Below are 20,356 nucleotides of genomic sequence, written 5' to 3'. Positions count from 1 at the left end.
CTGATGTGGATGTGAATTCAGCAGCATGGATCAGTGTGAGGACAGAGAGGAGGGAGTTCCTCCCTCTAAAACCACTCTGTGTGGGGAACATGAGAGCCAGACCAAAGCTCAGAGGTGAGATGACCATCTCTAACTGTCCATGACTCTTCTCCATGTCACAGCTCAGCACTTTTCACTATTCACACTCAAAGCTGTGTATATGTGTGTGTGTGTGTGTCACGTTATAGTTCAGAGCAGCGGTACACACTGTATTCTGCCAGACCTGGGCCCAGCTGCAGATCCCTAACGACTGACTTGTACTTGGAGTTACACGTGTTTTTTACTCGAAAGCGTCTCCCTTCCAGTTTGTCCTCCTCAATGTTTTGCGGAGTGAATCAAACACACGACTGTACTAAACTTGAACCTGAATCTAAACATGAACTGATGCCTGAAACAACAAGCATACCTGAACAAGAAGCCTCTGCAACTTTAAAGTAAGTCACTGAAATACTAGTAACAGTAAAACCACAGAACTGTAAATCAACAGAGTGTCTGTGATTAAAAGCCTGAAGTAAAGGTGTGTCTCACAAATCTGCTTTCTCACTTTACATGAAACACTTCTTTATAGAGATATTAACCATGCACAGTTAAATAATTCATTAAAATTGGATCATCTCTCTTCAGTCTTCAGATCCTCGGTTGTAAACATGTCATGGATCAGGATCAGGCTGGGCCCCGGCAGATGATCTGTCCAGTGTTGAACAGCAGTTCTGTAAGTCATGCTTCATCCTGTTTCAGGTCCTTTTCTTGATATTAAAAAAAATGTTATTTCCTCTTTTGTTCCTGATAAGCAGACTCTGAGGTAAATATCACATTACATCCACAGCCACAGCAAAGGGAAGTGTCCTGATTTGAACCTGAACAAGTCATTATTCTGTCTCTTCTTCATTTTAGAAAACACCTATCCACCTCAGCGTACAACATCACGATTGACACCACATTCATGCTTGGCATAGAATATCACAGAAGATAAATGCACAGTAAATTTTTAACTCTAATGTGGAGACACCTTGAGATAGGAAACAAAATTGGGAAGCTTTGTCAGCCTCAGGGATCAACAGACTGCACTCTGATAACAAAATCACAGGCAGGATGACAAAGACCAAACAGCAAAGAGTAAACTCAGGTCACTTGGACCTCTAAGCAGAACACTGACGTAACAATTAGACTGTCCTTTTTTAAGAAAGCCTGTCTAAAATGAAACAATCCCAGGTTAATGCAAAATTGGACTATTTGTTTATACAAGCAAAGTTAAATTTGATGTTATTCACAAAAAAATGTTGAAGTTTATGGCTTTAAAGCCTATCCGGTCTTTAAGTGATGACGTGACAAATCCTACTTCCGGGCCTAAAGTAGTCTGCGTTTAATATGGCTTTTGTGTTGTTAACATGTTTAATGTTTTGTATTTTCTTCTATTTAATCTCAAAAAGCTCCTAAAAACAGTCAGTGATCACTGTTGACCTCCCTCGGCTTTTATTACCGCTAATCATTTATTTAAGCTCAGTTTTTAAAACCTTACGATGTAACTACAGCACAGCCCATGCAGCAGTATATGTATGATTAACCTCGTATTGTGGATGGATTATCTCACTTGTTCTCCTGGCTGAAGTTTAGTCCTTTTACAGCATCCTGCCATGCGATTACATTTGTTCCTGACCACCGAGAACCCTCACGTTAACTTTTATCGAGTGGAAAAAAAGTTAGCTTGTTTATATTATGCTAACATAGCTGTGTCGCTAGCGGTCACGTAGCACATCATTATATACCAACTAGCAAAACTTCAGTAACCCTACAAACGTCACTGCTGTTTAGTTTTCTGTCTTCATTTATGTTGGAAGTGATAGCAGAGCTGTACGTTTGAATTTGTTTCCAAAACCCCGCAGTCAGGACATGCTATATTGTATTTAGATGGAAGCTAGCGAGCTAACTTCCTGCTAACTTCTAACTCCGTTAAATGTCATAAATTCCGTTTTCATGGATGCCTGGATTTTAAACTCAATTGTTACACCTGGTAGAGCAGAACACTGATCATTTTATTAACGATGAAAGACTTTAGACAGTTTTTAACTCTCAGTAATGCCACAGTGATCGTTTGATATATGGACCTGCAGCGGAGTTTAGGCCCAGACACGGCCAGTGACATCAGACTTAAAGACCGGATATTTATGTATCTGTTGTGTTTGACCAATCTATTTGTTGTTTTTTGATGTCGGTGAGATTTTGTAAAACGACCCTTTCTTTGTTCATTGTTTAGTGTACATATTATCAAAAACGTTCTCTTACTTTATCAGATAAAAAAGACAGACGGGCTTTTAAAGGAATGGTTGTGGGAAACTCTGGAGACTTTGGGAACTGAGGAGCTGAAAAACTTCAAGTGGTGTCTGCAAAATGTTACTGAGTCAAAGGATGGCTTCAAGCCAATCAAAAAGAGTCGACTGGAGAACGCAGACAGATTGGACACAGTGGACCTGATGGTGCAGATGTACGATACAAAGACTGCAGAGGTGACGAAGAAGATTTTAAGGAAGATCAAAAGGAATGAAGGTCTGCTATTTAGAGGAACTATAAAGCCTGTACATGTTTTTTCAAACAATAATAAAAATGAATCCATTATTGGTTTTCAACAGGACAACCCTTTCCCCAAATTCTGCTGCAGGATCAACCAGCTAATGCCACAGGTATGTGTTCATTATGGTACTAAGTCATACTACACTAAGACTGATAATATAACTGTAATATATGTAATAAAAATGGGGGGAGATCAAATAGCTGCCAGTCTGATTTAATCTAAACCTTTCTCACCTTTCCACAATTCACTGACATTCATTTGTGTGAAAAGGTGAGAAAGACTGCCCAAAAAGGAAGTCTACTTCATCTCTCTATAACTCAGTTTGATATTTAACTGCAAGAAGCTTTCAACTCCAGTCAAACAAATCTTTAGTTAATCTGCTATATGAGGTGGACAATTTCTCAGTTTCCTAGACTTCCAAAAGTACTGTATTTCTCAGACTATAAGGCACACTTAAAATCGTTTCATTCTCAAAAATCGACAGTGCGCCTTGTAATCCGGTGCGCCTTATGTATGAATTTTTCCTTAATGACCTTGAACCGATTTTATGTGGTACACGTAGGGATGGGTATCTTTTAGGTTTTATCCGATACCGGTGCCAAATCGGTACTTTTGAAACGGTGCCGGTGCTTAAACGGTGCTCGAACCGGTGCTTAAAGAATGGAGAACACAAACTTTGTCCAAAAACCTCTGATGTTTTTATTTTTAGCAGTCTCTTTTTTTATGCAAAATGATAACTAAGTTAGCCTTTTCTGTTGATACAACATATCTCCTTTGGTTGGAACCGGTGCTTAAACAATGGAAAACACAAACTTTGTCCTAAAACCTCTCATGTTTCTCTTCTTTTTTTGGGGGGGGGGCAAAAGATAATCATATTAGCCTTCTCTGGAGCTATACGGCTAAGCTACTTACCCAGAGTAGTGATGGGATTTCCAGCTCTTTTTAGAGAACCGGCTCTTACGGCTCGGCTCACTAAAAAGAGCGGCTCTTTCAGCTCTGAACCGGCTCTTTAGGTTGTTTTGTTGCTTTAATTAATTTATTATTAACAATAATATAAAATTATGCACAAAAGGAATTACTAATGTAAAAAAAGTGGATTTATTTATATGTGTTTATATATAAATATATGCGGTGGCCCCTAGAGACAAAGCACGTACAAACTCCAAAAAGCACGTACAAACTCCAAAACACATTTCTAGCGTTAACTGAACTTCCAAAACAGAGCTACTTAGATCACTTAAATTACACAATTGAAAGCATATGTGTATTGTTTGTGTATTTATACACAAGCACTTATATATATTCAAATAATTAAACAAAAATGTTCATTTACCTGTTACTACCACGCACGATCTGATTTCGTCGTGTTGGTGTTGTTCCCAGATCATCATACTAAATGTTGTTCCAGGATCAACATTGCAAGTGACCAATCAGAATGTTGTGACGTCATACTTTTGCGACTTCGGGAAAAACCGCCGTAAAACAAAAAAATGTACTTAAGCTGCGAGAAACCGCCTCTGTCCACCGATCAATGGACCCTGACCCTAATCCGAACCCTAACCCTTTAATAAACTGTAAGCAGAATTGATATTGTCCTTCCAACATTGGAATTTCATAAATGCACGAATGGCTTGGCGCGCAAAATAATAACGTCACAACAATGTGATTGGTCACTTGCAATGTTGAACCTGGAACAACATTTTCATGATGATCTGGGAACAACACCAACACGACGATATCAGATCATCCTACTACCACACACCAAATCCGGTCATTGGTACTTGCTGGCTTGTGTAGCCACTAGGTAACAAAAGCTCAACACTGCGCCTAGTATTCTAGAGCACTTCTGTTGTGTTTTGTATGTGTTTTGGAGTTTTTACGTGTTTTAGAGTTTGTACATGCTTTGTCTCTAGGGGTCACCGTAAATATACTTTTATTTATTCACTCCACATAAAATGTAATAAATAAATCATATAATACAAAAACCTATGGAGGACCACAAGAGCCACGCGCATCGAAATAAAGATTTCTGTGCTTAAATAATTAATTGTAGAATAAATTCTGCATTTGTAAATTCATTTTTGAATTCCAATTTAATAAACTGCATTTCAAAATCCTTTTTCCAATTGCACTTTAATAAACTGCATTTCAAAAACCTTTTTCCATTTGCACTTTAATAAACTGCATTTCATGAAGTCCAGGTGCTGGTTTTCCAGTGTGTGCGTCTGATGGCCCAAAGCTGACTCAGAGGTGTAACACCATCAATGGCTGCAGTATGGAACAGATGTGGGTGTGTCCTCATCTCCCAGAGGAGTCCAAATCGTCATCAAACAGCCCTACAGACACAAAAACGTGAAAATATAAAGAACCAGACTATCAGCAGTGATTTAAGTACTTTAAGACCTCTGTGAAAATCATTTACAGTATATATCACAGAATTTAAGGCCTTTATAATCACAGAGCATACAGAGAAAAGTACTAAACTGAATCAATTTCAGCTTTCATTTTTCATGATGTATATTGTATTAATAATTAAACTTCATTATCTGTGTCTTTACCACACATTTGCCACACACGTGTAGATACTGTAGGTTCAGTGAATGCTTAAATTGCATTGATTAGAATATACTGGACATTCAAAGCTAAGATTCAGCGCACTGTGTTAGAGGCTGGGATTTGATGAATTCATCATATATACAACCTTTGATCATCATTTATGTCCAGTTGAGAATGAATCTGTGCACTCACATATTAAATGAACTGAAATCAGTAGTGTGATCTCCAGTCTTGATATAAGGAATGAGAGAACTGACAGCTGTTATTTTAATCAGCCTGTCTCAGTTGTTTTAACTCTAAGTATCACAAAGTAATGTGGTAACATCTGGACTGACGAGTTTACTGTCAGCATTTTAATCGCTAGTTTAAAGGCTGTAGGTTGCAGCCATTGCTCTAACACTGTATAAATGTAACAGGGCTCAGTGCTGGTTCTAACAGTCTGAGCTGCTTCCAGCTTTATTTGTGAAGAGCACAGCAGCTTACAAAACACGTAGCTAGCTCGTACAGCTGCGATGTAAAATTTTCATGAGCTAAGATGACCTTAAAATAACGGGGCTACGTGAGGTGATGCTAGAGTTAGCCATATTAGCACGTTACCTTCAACAGGTGGTCAGACTGTGAAAACAGGCACTCAGTCAGATGTTGGGCTCTCCGTTTCGCTGCAGGATCCCTTCATTCTTCACATATCCGTGTCGAGCCGAGTGTAAATCCTGAGGCTGAACGGCCTTTGTACATGCACACACGCTTCGTAGCAGGGCGAAGCTATGAGCTAGAAAAATCCAGGCTGGCAGACAGCCTGTGTCTGTCCAACCAATCAGAGAACTCCTTACATCCCACGGTGTGGCTAATTTGAATAGCCGCGAGGAAGTTGTTAATTGAAGAGCTAATCCAGCAGCTAATCCAGAAATTAATCCCTGAGCGAACAGGAAAGGGAAAAAGATTTTGAAATGCAGTTTATTAAATTGGAATTCAAAAATTAATTTACAAATGCAGAATTTATTCTACAATTCATTATTTAAGCACAGAATTCTTTATTTCGATGCGCGTGGCTCTTGTGGTCCTCCATAAAAACCAACTAGTCACAGTTCAACTTTTAACTATTTAAATTTTCAGCTTTTTCCTTTTAAACAAATTTAAACTGAAACAACACAAAACACTGCAAACCACAACACAATTAAATATAAATTAAAATATGAAAACAAAAAGAAGATGCACATTCTCTGTAATATGGGCCTGCATGAATAAACTTTCTGAATCAACTTTTGGGTTTTATTTCCTATTTATTTATTTAAAGTGGGCTGCAGATATTTTTTTTTAAAGTGGTGGGTAATGTATGTAACAACTCAAACGAAATGCACCGTGACTGGTGCACAATGGGTGTGGTGCTCATGGTCAGAGTTAGTGATGTTCGATTCGTGAACGAATCGTTCAATACTCGAGAATCACTTTACTGACTCGTGAATCATGATTCACAAGCGCAACTGACTCACTGACTCATCCCTGTTGCTCTTAGCAAACTAATTCCATTAGTAGAAATATATCTAGCTTATAATTAAAATTGTGGGGGAAAAAACAACAGCCAGTTTCTTAACAAAAACATTTCTGCTCTGAACTGGAAGAAAAAACCCTGAGTAGAAGCTCACATCAAGACAATAGCTCCTCGGTTCACAGTAGCATCGCTCAGCTAGCATGCTAATGCTAACTGCTAACTAAAAGCAAAGGATCCAGAATTTGTTGCGCTGGCTGCTGAGCTCTGTGGGTTTTTGCAGCAGCTCTACCTGTACTAGATGCACCTGCTCCTTGTCGTTTCTATCTCTGACTTTATGTCCTCTACAACAGTTTCTGGTTTTTTTGCTAGTTCTTCAAATGTTCAATAAAAACATGTATACGAAGAAAGCTTTGTAATGAAGACTGTCATTTCCAAAACACTGCCCCGCCCCCCCCGCGGTCCGCAGCGCTGTTGAAAAGGCTGTGGAAGTCCCTGTATAAAGCACGTAGACCTGTGACACAAAAATCACCAAACTCGGACGACCACAGACTGTTTTCCTTCGTGGTGATGAAGGAAAACGCTGGGTTGGCATGTAAAGGGCATTTATTCCTTCAAGGACCTGCAGTTCAAAAAGTGCCCTCTGACAGCCAAACCCACCTGTTCTCTGATTGGATTGTTACATTTGTGATTGACATGACATTGACCAATCAGATGACAGGAAGAAAAATCAGGTCAAAATTGTACTTGTAACTTGCAGGGGGTTTTGGCTAAGTCCACACACAAATTTTTTTACACATACAAATCTTTTTACGCACGCACAAATTCTTTTTACACATACAAATCTTTTTACGCACGCACAAAAATCTTTTACACATACAAATCTTTTTACGCACACACAAATCTTTTTTTACACATACAAATCTTTTTACGCACGCACAAATTCTTTCTACACATACAAATCCTGATTTACAAGTACAAAACTGATTTACAAGTACAAAATATTTATGACCACATTTTGAGCCCATACTCCCTCCCTTGCTGTGCTGAATCATAGTGTAAGGCGAATCACTCACTGACTCACCCCCTCCCTCCTGGATCACAGCTCGAACGAGTTGAACGAATCACTGACTCACTCACTCACCCCCTCCCTTCCTGTTACGAATCACTCACTCACTCACCCCCTCCCTCCTGGCTCACAGCTTCTTCGTCTTCTTCTTGGTTGGCAACCAATGTTAAGGCACTTTACCGCCCCCTGGCTCACAGCTCAGTGGACATTTAGATGAGAAAATATATATTTGACACATTTAAGGAAAATACCAATAAAATAAAATAAAAATAAATAAATGTTCCCTTTAGAATTTTTTTGCTCTAAAGAAAATAGTTGTTTTCTTTTACAATCATTCATCATTTACATTAAAAGAGAAACAAATTAAGTTTGAGTGAAAATATACATTTTTGCACTCTCTGGTCAACTGACTCAGTGACTCAAATGACTCAAGAAACCCGATTCACTTTGGTGAGTGACTCATTAAAACTCGATTCAGTAAAAAGAATCAAATTTACCATCACTAGTCAGAGTTAGGTTGCATCAAGTGTACCACAGATGAATCACTGAATTCAACCTTTATGTCCCCCTGAATACAGTTTAGTGTAAAGAAAGTATAAAGAGTAAACTGTCAGTTTAACGCAGACCTTCCCAAAGTGTGGGGCCCGCCCCCTGGGGGGGGGGGGGGGCGACATGAAAAGGAAAAAAACAAAAAACAAAAAAACAATGCTTGGACATTGCTAGCACGGGGTGCCTCCACAAATGCAAATCAGGAGATGAAGCATTGCTAAATATGTTTCCAAACCAACTTCATTCTAAGCCAAAGACTAGAAAATATGGTGAAGCATATCTTCCCTTTGGTTTCACCTGCACAAGTGCCAAGGTAGGTCTCCCCTGCATAATTGGTTTTCCCTTTGTAGGGAGCATGCGCTGGGCTCTCCAAATCATGGACAAACAGTATCCGACATTCTTGATTTTTAGTTCACAAACACTTGTTGTAATGACTAACTACTCCTGACATTTTGGAGATGTTAGCTCTTTATATAGTAAAATTACAGTGGGATACAAATAATATCAGGCTGATCCTGCCAAAATTTGTTCCCCCTATTCAAATCACGGACAAACAGCATCCAACAGTTGTTTATGTTTTTGAACCCATTTTGCAGAGGGATTGAAAAATGTATTGATAGCAATGTTGAATTTTATTACACAGGGAAAAAAACAACTACATGTAAAATAATCACACCGTGACCCCGCTGCCTTTCTAAATAGAGGGACAGTAGCTGTGTGTGTATATGTAAGCGTGTAAAACCTGCAGATAGTCAGATTAACAGTATTTTGTCTCTACCTGCTATTCTGCAATTCATCTCATGTAAACAATAACCTGCGCACAGCGTGACATGAAAAAAGGCACATACCTTTGACGTTGCATGATGAACTCTGTATTCCTCGTCCACATTTAAATGCAAAAAAGGAGTTTTAAAAAATCTCCGTTTTCGCTGATTCGAAACGCTGTTTACGTGTGGACGAAACAGCTGCGTTTTCAAAAATACATGTAGGTGTGGACATAGCGTAAAAGAGTTAGTAGTTTATTTTCTTACTACCTGTAATTTATTGCAGATTACTTGTATTTGCTTAATTGTTTACTAAATGTTTGAGGTGTGGATTTTTTTTTCCTTCTCTCACCCTCTCTCTCTCTCATTTTTTTTCTGCTTCACTCCAAACGCTGGGCAGAGGGGGGAGGGGCGGTAGTTACACTCGCAGTAGCACAGGAACAGAGCGGGAGGGAGAGAGAGAGAAAGAGAGCCAGGGACAACAGCGTCACATTAGAAAGGTATAGTAATGGTCCACAAGTATTTTCAGTTGTGGATGATAAAGGATTCAGAAAGTTTATTCATGCAGGCCCATATGACAGACAATGTGCATCTTCTTTTTGTTTTCATATTTTAATTTATATTTGATTGTGTTGTGGTTTGCAGTGTTTTGTGTTGTTTCACTTTAAATTTGTTTAAAAGGAAAAAGCTGAAAATTTAAATAGTTAAAAGTTGAACTGTGACTAGTTGGTTTTTGTATTATATGATTTATTTATTACATTTTATGTGGAGTGAATAAATAAAAGTATATTTACGGTGGCCCCTAGAGACAAAGCATGTACAAACTCCAAAACACGTAAAAATTCCAAAGCACGTAAAAACTCCAAAACACGTACAAAACACAACAGAAGTGCTCTAGAATGCTAGGCGCAGTGTTGAGCTTTTGTTACCTAGTGACTACACAAGCCAGCAAGTACCAACAACCAGATTTGGTGTGTGGTAGTAACAGGTAAACGAACATTTTTAATTATTTGAACATATATGAGTGCTTGTGTATAAATACACAAACAATACACATATGCTTTCAATTGTGTAATTTAAGTGATCTCTGTAGCTCTGTTTTGGAAGTTCAGTTAACGCTAGAAATGTGTTTTGGAGTTTGCACATGCTTTCGAGTTTGTACGTGCTTTGTCTCTCGGGGCCACCGCTTGTTTTTTTACATTAGCAGTATTGGGACTAACGCGTTATTAAGTAACGCGTTACAGTAACTACGTTATTATTGTGGTAACGAGCACGGTAACTAGTTATTATGCCAAAACCAGGAACGCGTTACTCGTTACTGGGATTTAGATAGGCTCGTTATTCGTTACTTCGTGTGGTGGCTATGGCGGAGCTTTCACAGATTCAATAACATTAGCAACTGGTGGAAGCCAGCAGGTGGATGAAGGAAAAGGGAGGCAAGAGGAGAGAGCCGAAGCGGCCGCCGGTCCGAGTGTCAGGTGAACTGGACTTCAGGTAAGAAGTTATGACCTGCAGTCTAATAATTAACCTTATGAACAAAATAAAGTTCAACATCAGTAACATCATAGCACCCACCCAGCTGTATAGAAACTCCGTCATGCTAGCTAGTACCCAGTACGAAAAAGTCAGCATAATGAAAATAAACTCCACCTAAACTTGGTTTATATCTGACCCAGATAGAGTTGCCAACCATCCTGTAAAAAACAGAATCGTCTGGTATTCAGAGAAAATATTACACATTTCGCATTGAGGTGAAAAGGAACACAGTTTGTCCGGTACTTCAGCTACAATGAAAAAGACACAAAGCTGGAGTTATTCTGTGTCTTTGCTGCACAGCTGCCTCTTCTTCTCTCATTCGCTCCCCCTCCCTCTCCTGTTTCTACTTCAATCATGAAACTGATCAATGATCAGCTGACCGGCTTTTCTCTCTCGTTTGTTTATCGCCCACTTTGCGCCAGAACGGGAAACTGGCGGATGTCGCACTAAACAACAGCAGCACGTTTAAGCTTGATCAGCTGTTGTTAGAATTTATTTAATATTAATTTCTAGTATCAGCTGATGTTTGCTGGAGCCACAGCTGTAAAGCTGCTGGTCATGATATCGGTTTGGTTATCTGGTGAGAGGGAAACATGAAGATGAAACCAGGAGATGTCCTTACTGAATCATCAGAGCTGAACAGGTGATGGAGAAACAGGTTTACCTTTTAGGTGACATGAATGAGTTGAAGGGAAGTTATGAACTGTTTCTGACAAATAACACCAGGATCCTTTTTTTTATGTAGTATCTCTACAAGTATCTCTACTTTTCCTTAAGTGAAGATCTTCTGTACTTTTGCCACCTCTAGGCATTAAGAAGAGGCTCTGAACAGAGCAGCAGTCCTGTGTATTAATAGTGACTAATGTGTCTCAGATATCTGCCTAAAATGTCTCCTGGATATCTTCTAACTGAGGGGTATAGAGAAAGTTCAACTTCGAAGAGAGCCCAGGGCAGACTTAGGACACACTGTTAAGATTTTTCTCTCAGCTGGCTTGAGAATCCTTTGGTAACCTCTAGAAGATTAAGGATACAGTGGAGGATAAGGGAGAGGTCTAGAAGGCTCAGGCAGCCTGGATCTGGATAAGTGGTAGGAAGATGGGTAGATTTTTTAATATTGTGCTGATATCCTACACTGTAAATGAAGAACTGATCACATTCATTGATAATGTTTTCATTGCTCACTAACTGTTACATCTTTCCATTTTTTCTTTCTGTATTAAGATGCTTTTGTTCAGTGTCAATGCAAAATAAAGTCCAAACTAAAGAAGAAGTTCCAGTGTGTGTTTGAGGGGATCGCTAAAGCAGGAAACCCAACATTTCTTAATCAGATCTACACAGAGCTCTACATCACAGAACAAAAGACTACAAAGGTTAATGATGAACATGAAGTCAGACAGATTGAAACAGCATCCCAGAAAATGCACAGATCAGAAACAGCAATAAGATTAGATGATATCTTCAAAGGCTCCACTGGAAGAGATGAACCAATCAGAACAGTGCTGACAAAGGGAGTGGCTGGCATTGGGAAAACTGTCTTAACACAGAAATTCACTCTGGACTGGGCTGAAGACAAAACCAACCAGAACATTGAATTCACATTTCCATTCACTTTCAAGGAGCTCAATGTGTTGAAGGAGAAAAAGTTCAGCTTGGTAGAACTTGTGCATCGTTTCTTTACTGAAACCAAAAAAGCAGGAATCTGCAGCTTTGAAGACTTCCAGGTTGTGTTCATCTTAGACGGTCTTGACGAGTGTCGACTTCCTTTGGACTTCCACAACACTGAGATCTTTACTGATGTTACAGAGTCGACCTCAGTGGATGTGCTGCTGACAAACCTCATCAGGGGACATCTGTTTCCCTCTGCTCGCCTCTGGATAACCACAAGACCTGCAGCAGCCAATCAAATCCCTCCTGAATGTGTTAGTATGTTGACAGAGGTCAGAGGGTTCACTGACCAACAGAAAGAGGAGTACTTTAAGAAGAGATTCAGAGATGAGGAGCAGGCCAGCAGGATCATCTCCAACATCAAGGCATCACGAAGCCTCCACATCATGTGCCACATCCCAGTCTTCTGTTGGATCACTGCTACAGTTCTGGAGGATGTGCTGAAAGCCAAAGACAGAGAAGAGCTGCCCAAGACCCTGACTGAGATGTACATCCACTTTCTGGTGGTTCAAGCCAAAGTGAAGAAGGTCAAGTATGATGGAGGAGCTGAGACAGATCCACCCTGGAGTCCAGAGAGCAGGAAGATGATTGAGTCTCTGGGAAAGCTGGCTTTTGATCAGCTGCAGAAAGGAAACCTGATCTTCTATGAATCAGACCTGACAGAGTGTGGCATCGATATCAGAGCAGCCTCAGTGTACTCAGGAGTGTTCACACAGATCTTTAAAGAGGAGAGAGGACTGTACCAGGACAAGGTGTTCTGCTTTATCCATCTGAGTGTTCAGGAGTTTCTGGCTGCTCTTCATGTCCATCTGACCTTCATCAACTCTGGAGTCAATCTGCTGGTAAAAAAACAAACATCATCCACAATCTTCTACCAATGTGCTGTGGACGAGGCCTTACAGAGTCCAAACGGACACCTGGACTTATTTCTCCGCTTTCTGCTGGGTCTTTCACTGGTAACCAATCAGATTCTACTCAGAGGCCTTGTGACTGATTCAGAAAGTATCTCAAAAGCCAGTAAACAGACAGTCTGCTACATTGAGAACAAGCTCTGTGAGAATCTGCCTACAGAGAAAACTATCAATCTCTTTCATTGTCTGAATGAACTGAATGATTGTTCTCTAGTAGAGACAATCCATTGGAACCTGAGTTTAGGGCGTCTCTACGCAGACGAACTGTCTCCCTACGGGTGGTCAGCCGTGGTCTTCATCTTACTGTCATCAGAAAAGGATCTGGATGTTTTTGAGCTGAAGAAATATGATGTTTCAGAAAGGGCTCTTCTGAGGCTGCTACCAGTCGTCAAAGACTCCAAGAAAGCTGTGTAAGTACACAGATATTTATTGAGATATTCAGCTTACTAGAAGAGCTAATCATTGCTCTGTTATTTTCCTTTTAGACTAAGTGGCTGTAACCTTTCACTGAGAAGCTGTGAAGCTCTGTCCTCAGTTTTAAACTGTGACTCATCTCATCTGAGGAAGCTGGATCTGAGTAACAGCAATGTGCAAGATTCTGGTGTGAAGATACTGTCTGCTGGATTGAAGAGTTCATACTGCAGACTGGATTCACTCAGGTCAGAACAGAGTTAATAGGCCTGAGAACTCTAAATGCTTGATAAACTAAATAATAATAATAATAATAATGAGGGTTCCAAGCACAGATGATAGGGCCCTTGTGTACAGGGAGTGCAGAATTATTAGGCAAGTTGTATTTTTGAGGAATAATTTTATTATTGAACAACAACCATGTTCTCAATGAACCCAAAAAACTCATTAATATCAAAGCTGAATGTTTTTGGAAGTAGTTTTTAGTTTGTTTTTTTAGTTTTAGCTATTTTAGGGGATATCTGTGTGTGCAGGTGACTATTACTGTGCATAATTATTAGGCAACTTAACAAAAACAAATATATACCCATTTCAATTATTTATTTTTACCAGTGAAACCAATATAACATCTCCACATTCACAAATATACATTTCTGACATTCAAAAACAAAACAAAAACAAATCAGCGACCAATATAGCCACCTTTCTTTGCAAGGACACTCAAAAGCCTGCCATCCATGGATTCTGTCAGTGTTTTGATCTGTTCACCATCAACATTGCGTGCAGCAGCAACCACAGCCTCCCAGACACTGTTCAGAGAGGTGTACTGTTTTCCTCCTTGTAAATCTCACATTTGATGATGGACCACAGGTTCTCGATGGGGTTCAGATCAGGTGAACAAGGAGGCCATGTCATTAGTTTTTCTTCTTCTATACCCTTTCTTGCCAGCCACGCTGTGGAGTACTTGGACGCGTGTGATGGAGCATTGTCCTGCATGAAAATCATGTTTTTCTTGAAAGATGCAGACTTCTTCCTGTACCGCTGCTTGAAGAAGGTGTCTTCCAGAAACTGGCAGTAGGACTGGGAGTTGAGCTTGACTCCATCCTCAACCCGAAAAGGCCCCACAAGCTCATCTTTGATGATACCAGCCCAAACCAGTACTCCACCTCCACCTTGCTGGCGTCTGAGTCGGACTGGAGCTCTCTGCCCTTTACCAATCCAGCCACGGGCCCATCCATCTGGCCCATCAAGACTCACTCTCATTTCATCAGTCCATAAAACCTTAGAAAAATCAGTCTTGAGATATTTCTTGGCCCAGTCTTGACGTTTCAGCTTGTGTGTCTTGTTCAGTATTGGTCGTCTTTCAGCCTTTCTTACCTTGGCCATGTCTCTGAGTATTGCACACCTTGTGCTTTTGGGCACTCCAGTGATGTTGCAGCTCTGAAATATGGCCAAACTGGTGGCAAGTGACATCTTGGCAGCTGCACGCTTGACTTTTCTCAGTTCATGGGCAGTTATTTTGCGCCTTGGTTTTTCCACACGCTTCTTGCGACCCTGTTGACTATTTTGAATGAAACGCTTGATTGTTCGATGATCACGCTTCAGAAGCTTTGCAATTTTAAGACTGCTGCATCCCTCTGCAAGATATCTCACTATTTTTGACTTTTCTGAGCCTGTCAAGTCCTTCTTTTGACCCATTTTGCCAAAGGAAAGGAAGTTGCCTAATAATTATGCACACCTGATATAGGGTGTTGATGTCATTAGACCACACCCCTTCTCATTACAGAGATGCACATCACCTAATATGCTTAATTGGTAGTAGGCTTTCGAGCCTATACAGCTTGGAGTAAGACAACATGCATGAAGAGGATGATGTGGACAAAATACTCATTTGCCTAATAATTCTGCACTCCCTGTATGTCCAGGCAAGCTGTAGTTACTTTAGTACATCATGGTTGGAACCTTTAATGTAAATTCAATCTACATGAGATGACACTGTGTGACCTAATATCGTGACATAGATATTGCAAGGCTTGAGATTCTCATGAAGCATGTGATGTTTGGGACAGATGGAACTATACTTAAGTTTTATTTGCCCCAAAAATGCTGTTTCACATAAAACAACTTTCCATCACCAAAATCTTTGGATTGAACTCACAATAGATGCAGCCAGAGTTGCACCTTAAAATCAAAATAGCTGATTTCTTATTGGGTTTTTAGTATGACTTTTTTGCACGTCTCAGCACATTACATGAGGGAGCTAAATTTCAGATAGACAAATTAAATGTAGCACCAGGGCCTAAACTTCGACAGAGGAGTCGTTAATAATGTTATATCCTCAATTTGTAGGACTCTGTGTCACGGCCAGCGGGGCAAGCTCTATGTAAATTATTAAAGGACCCAAAATGCGAGCACTGCTTCTGATGAGAGTGAGCTTTGTTGAAGAGGATGACAAACAACGAAAAAAGGGCGAGGGTGGTGAGAACAGAACTGACAAAACTAACCTGAAACCAGAGCAGAGAGATAACGCAGACCAGAGAACAAAACACCATATAATACAGACAAACCAGCAACACGCAGGAGAACACACAGGGCTTAAATACACACAGCAGTAATCAAGGGATGGGAGACAGGAGGGGAACACACCTGGGAGAAATCAGAGCTGATGAGACAGGGGAAATGTAATCTGAACACACTCACTTGAGACAAAGACCTTCAGAATAAAACAGGAAACTAGCAGACACACAGGACCAGACAAGACACTGAACTTAACAGAGTGACTCACGAGCAGACACAGTGACACCATGGACAGACAGAGGGAACACAGACAGGCATGACAGAAAACCCTAACACATAGCAAACCTAAACAAAAGACATAACAGAATAAACAAGAACATAGAATATTATAAAGAAACACAAAACACTGAGTCGTCAGACTCAGGGCCATGACACTCTGGTGCTTGAAAGAAACCAGAAAGATCTTCATTTAGCCTGGAATAAGAGCTTGCTGCTCTCTATATATGTTATTAGAAAACTTCTCTGTAAAGCTAGGACATCTTAGTCTTCATTGATTGAAGAAATTATGAACAATGCTAGGAAAATGTAGGACTGCTTTCATACATTTGTACAATCTTTCTAAAATTAAAAACATCCTGGATCAGAGTGATGCTGAAAAAGTAGTTCATGCATTTATTACTTCTGGAGTGGACTGTTGTCATTTATTACTATAAAAGCTCAGTGAAACACCTTCAATTGATCCAGAATGCTGGAGAATGTATATGTAGAATTTGTGGAACCAGTTCCCAGTTTGGATTTGTGAGGACTCTCTCTCTGCTTTCACAACTGGGTTTAAAAACCTTCCTTGTTCATAAAGACAGGGTTGGATAAGGTCACCCTGAATTCTCCCGTAGTATTTTTCTATTACTGATTTCTATTATATACAGCCTAGATTTGTATAGCATGTTACACCCAGAGGAATTTGTGGTGACTTGCAGGATTTACATTATGGATAGCAAATGTTTAGCTGATGAAATCAAATGTTTTCGATGCATTTCCCACAACTGCACACTTTGGAAATTCCCACCCTCTGGTCCCTGAAAGATTTCTTTTATTATTTATGTTAGCTGCAACTGTTACCAATCTGTTTCTAATTTCCAATGTTTCTAAATCTTGCTGGTTGATAGAGGCACTTTATTTACATTTCAAATTAAATGTTTTTTGTGTTTATTATTCTCTGTCCAGGCTCTGTGACTGCAAACTCTCACAGAGAAGCTGTGACGTTCTGTCCTCAGTTCTCATCTCACAGACTTGTAGCCTGAGGGAGCTGGACCTGAACCACAATGATCTGCAAGATTCGGGAGTGAAGATGCTATCTGCTGCACTGAAGAGGACACAGTGCAAACTGGAAATGCTCAGGTCAACAAGTGATAACTGGTAACACATAAAGTAGACCTATGTTTCCAGAAAGTCGGGCTTGTGTAACATCTCTATTAAAATAATTTTAAAACTATTTGATGTGTTGGTTCCAGGTGAAATATTCAAATGTACTTCCTTTACACAGCTGTAATTACATCCTAAAGACATTTTAAGTCTGAAAATTGATGATGAGTCAAATTGTAGAAAAATAAAAACGTGTGATATATAAATATCCACTGATGTCTCAAATCAAGTACAATGCTGGAAATCTTGATTTCTTGATCCAGGCTGGACTACTGTAATTTATTATTATCAGGATGTCCTAAAAAGTCCCTGAAAAGTCTTCAGCTAATCCAAAATGCTGCAGCAAGAGTACTGACAGGGACTAGAAAGAGAGAGCATATTTCTCCTGTTTTGGCTTCCCTTCATTGGCTTCCTGTTAAATCTAGAATTGAATTCAAAATCCTGCTCCTCACATACAAGGTCTTAAATAATCAGGCCCCATCTTATCTTAATGACCTTGTAGTACCATATCACCCTATTAGAGCACTTCGCTCTCACACTGCAGGCCTACTTGTTGTTCCTAGAGTATTTAAAAGTATAATGGGAGGGAGAGCCTTCAGTTTTCAGGCCCCTCTTCTGTGGAACCAGCTTCCAGTTTGGATTCGGGAGACAGACAGTATCTCTAGTTTCAAGATTAGGCTTAAAACTTTCCTTTTTGCTAAAGCATATAGTTAGGGCTGGACCAAGTGACCCTGAACCCTCCTTTAGTTATGCTGCAATAGACGTAGGCTGTCGGGGATTCCCATGATGAGTTTTTCCTTTCCAGTCACCTTTCTCACTCACTATGTGTTAATAGACCTCTCTGCATTGAATCATATCTGTTACTAATCTCTGTCTCTCTTCCACAGCATGTCTTTATCCTGTTTTTCTTCTCTCAATCCAACCGGTCGCAGCAGATGGCCCCGCCCCTCCCTGAGCCTGGTTCTGCTGGAGGTTTCTTCCTGTTAAAAGGGAGTTTTTCCTTCCCACTGTCGCCAAAGTGCTTGCTCATAGGGGGCCATATGATTATTGGGTTTTTCTCTGTATCTATTATTGTACGATCTACTGTACAATATAAAGCGCCTTGAGGTGACTGCTGTTGTGATTTGTCACTATATAAATAAAAATTTAATTGAATAACAAGGGGAGTTTAAAAGTGGCTTTGACAGTATTTTAGGAATTATTTCTCAATAGAAACTTTTTTATATTTGGACTGTATTCATTCAAACACTGGATACAATCGTGGGTTGACTTTAAAACTGAAAATCTAACCTCTTCCTAAGTTATTTTTCTTTTTACTATACAATGAGCTTCTGTTTTCTGCTGTGTTTTGTGTCTGCAGGCTGTCAGGGTGTATGATTACAAGTGAAGGCTGTGTGTCGCTGGCGTCAGCTCTGAGCTCCAACCCCTCTTATCTGAAAGAGCTGGATCTGAGCTACAATCATCCAGGAGACTCAGGAGTGAAGCTGCTGTCAGCTAGACTGAATGATCCACACTGGAGACTGGACACGCTCAGGTATGGAGAGCCCTACTGCAAGCTTGAGACCAAGTACAAGAACTAGTCTTTTGTTATATATAATTTCATATTTAGAGACCACATTCACAAGACTTCATTTTCAGAGAACCGTGTATATAAAATTCCTCCTCTTCCTTTTCCTGGTATATAGAGATATCTATCTATCGATCGATAGAGGACCCAAGCTTGAAGGATAGACCGCCCGCAGGGGCGAGAGGGGATTTTGTTTTTTTTTAATATTGCTTGATCTAACCCCCCTTCTTCTTTTAGGTTGGAGCCTGCTGGAGTTCAGTGGTTGAGACCAGGTCTGAGAAAGTGTAAGCCTGTTTCCAATGTGATTCATAAAAGCAAAGAAGCACACATTCAATGAACACCAAACAGATGAATAACCTCTGCTGTGTTTTTCATATCTCCATCAGATGCATGTGAACTCACGCTGGACTCAAACACAGCAAACAGAAAACTCAAGCTCACTGACAACAGCAGGAAGGTGGTATATGAGGGCTATCAGTCATATCCTGACCATCCAGATAGGTTTGACAGGTGTCCTCAAATGCTGTGTGGAAATAGCCTGACAGGTCGCTGTTACTGGGAGTTCGAATGGAAAGGAGATGTTCAGTTAGCTGTTAGTTACAGAGGAATCAGAAGAAGAGGAGACGGGCTTGATTGCAGGTTTGGGGAGAATGATCAGTCCTGGAGTCTCTTCTGCTTTGATAATCGTTTCTCTGTCTGGCACAACAACAGACATGCTCTCCTCCCTTTTTTTTCTCCCACTGTGTCCTCCTCTGTCTCTAACAGAGTAGGAGTGTTTGTGGACTGTCCTGCTGGCACTCTGTCCTTCTACAGAGTCTCCTCTGACACTCTGATCCACCTCCACACCTTCAACACCACATTCACTGAACCTCTTTATCCAGGAATAGGGTGTTTTATTCATTCCTCTGTGACTCGGTGCGATCTTTAGAAGAATCTTATCTGGTAACAAAATATACAAGTTGAGAGTGTGTTGTTTACTTAGATGATCTTGTACAACTCTTAAAGTTGAGTAAAATCCAGTCAAGTAATCTGCAGGTCAATGATTTAATTAACTGAATAACCATAATATTAATAACCTTTCATGGGTTAAGGACTGCCTGACACAGTATGTGAGACCTGGCAGTACTGTGTCTAACCTGGTGATGTACAGTACAGGAGCTCCACAGGGAACTGTAATACTGCTGTTCACCTTGTGCACCACAGACTTTCCAAACAACACCAGGTCACCAACAGAAATCCTCTGATGATACACCCGGACAGTCTCGGTCGTTGTGTCCTTGGGCAAGACACTTCAC

The 20,356-nt window shown here is 40.2% G+C and overlaps 1 protein-coding gene across 1 annotated transcript; it reads left to right on the top strand.

Moving 5' to 3' along the window:
• The first annotated feature begins 256 nt into the window (after positions 1-256).
• LOC116330989 (NACHT, LRR and PYD domains-containing protein 12-like) lies at positions 257-20,356 on the top strand. Its single transcript, XM_039606821.1, has 10 exons — positions 257-473; positions 664-751; positions 2,331-2,583; positions 2,667-2,717; positions 11,790-13,554; positions 13,630-13,803; positions 17,297-17,488; positions 18,855-19,028; positions 19,299-19,345; positions 19,448-20,356. The coding sequence occupies exons 1-10, from the start codon at positions 358-360 to the stop codon at positions 19,987-19,989; spliced, it is 3,402 nt and encodes a 1,133-aa protein (XP_039462755.1). The 5' UTR covers positions 257-357; the 3' UTR covers positions 19,990-20,356.

The sequence above is a fragment of the Oreochromis aureus genome, linkage group 23 (genome assembly GCF_013358895.1).
Source record: "Oreochromis aureus strain Israel breed Guangdong linkage group 23, ZZ_aureus, whole genome shotgun sequence".
Taxonomy (NCBI): Eukaryota; Metazoa; Chordata; class Actinopteri; order Cichliformes; family Cichlidae; genus Oreochromis; species Oreochromis aureus.
The sequence above is the reverse complement of the archived record's forward strand: the minus strand, read 5'-3'. Positions and strand labels throughout refer to the sequence as shown.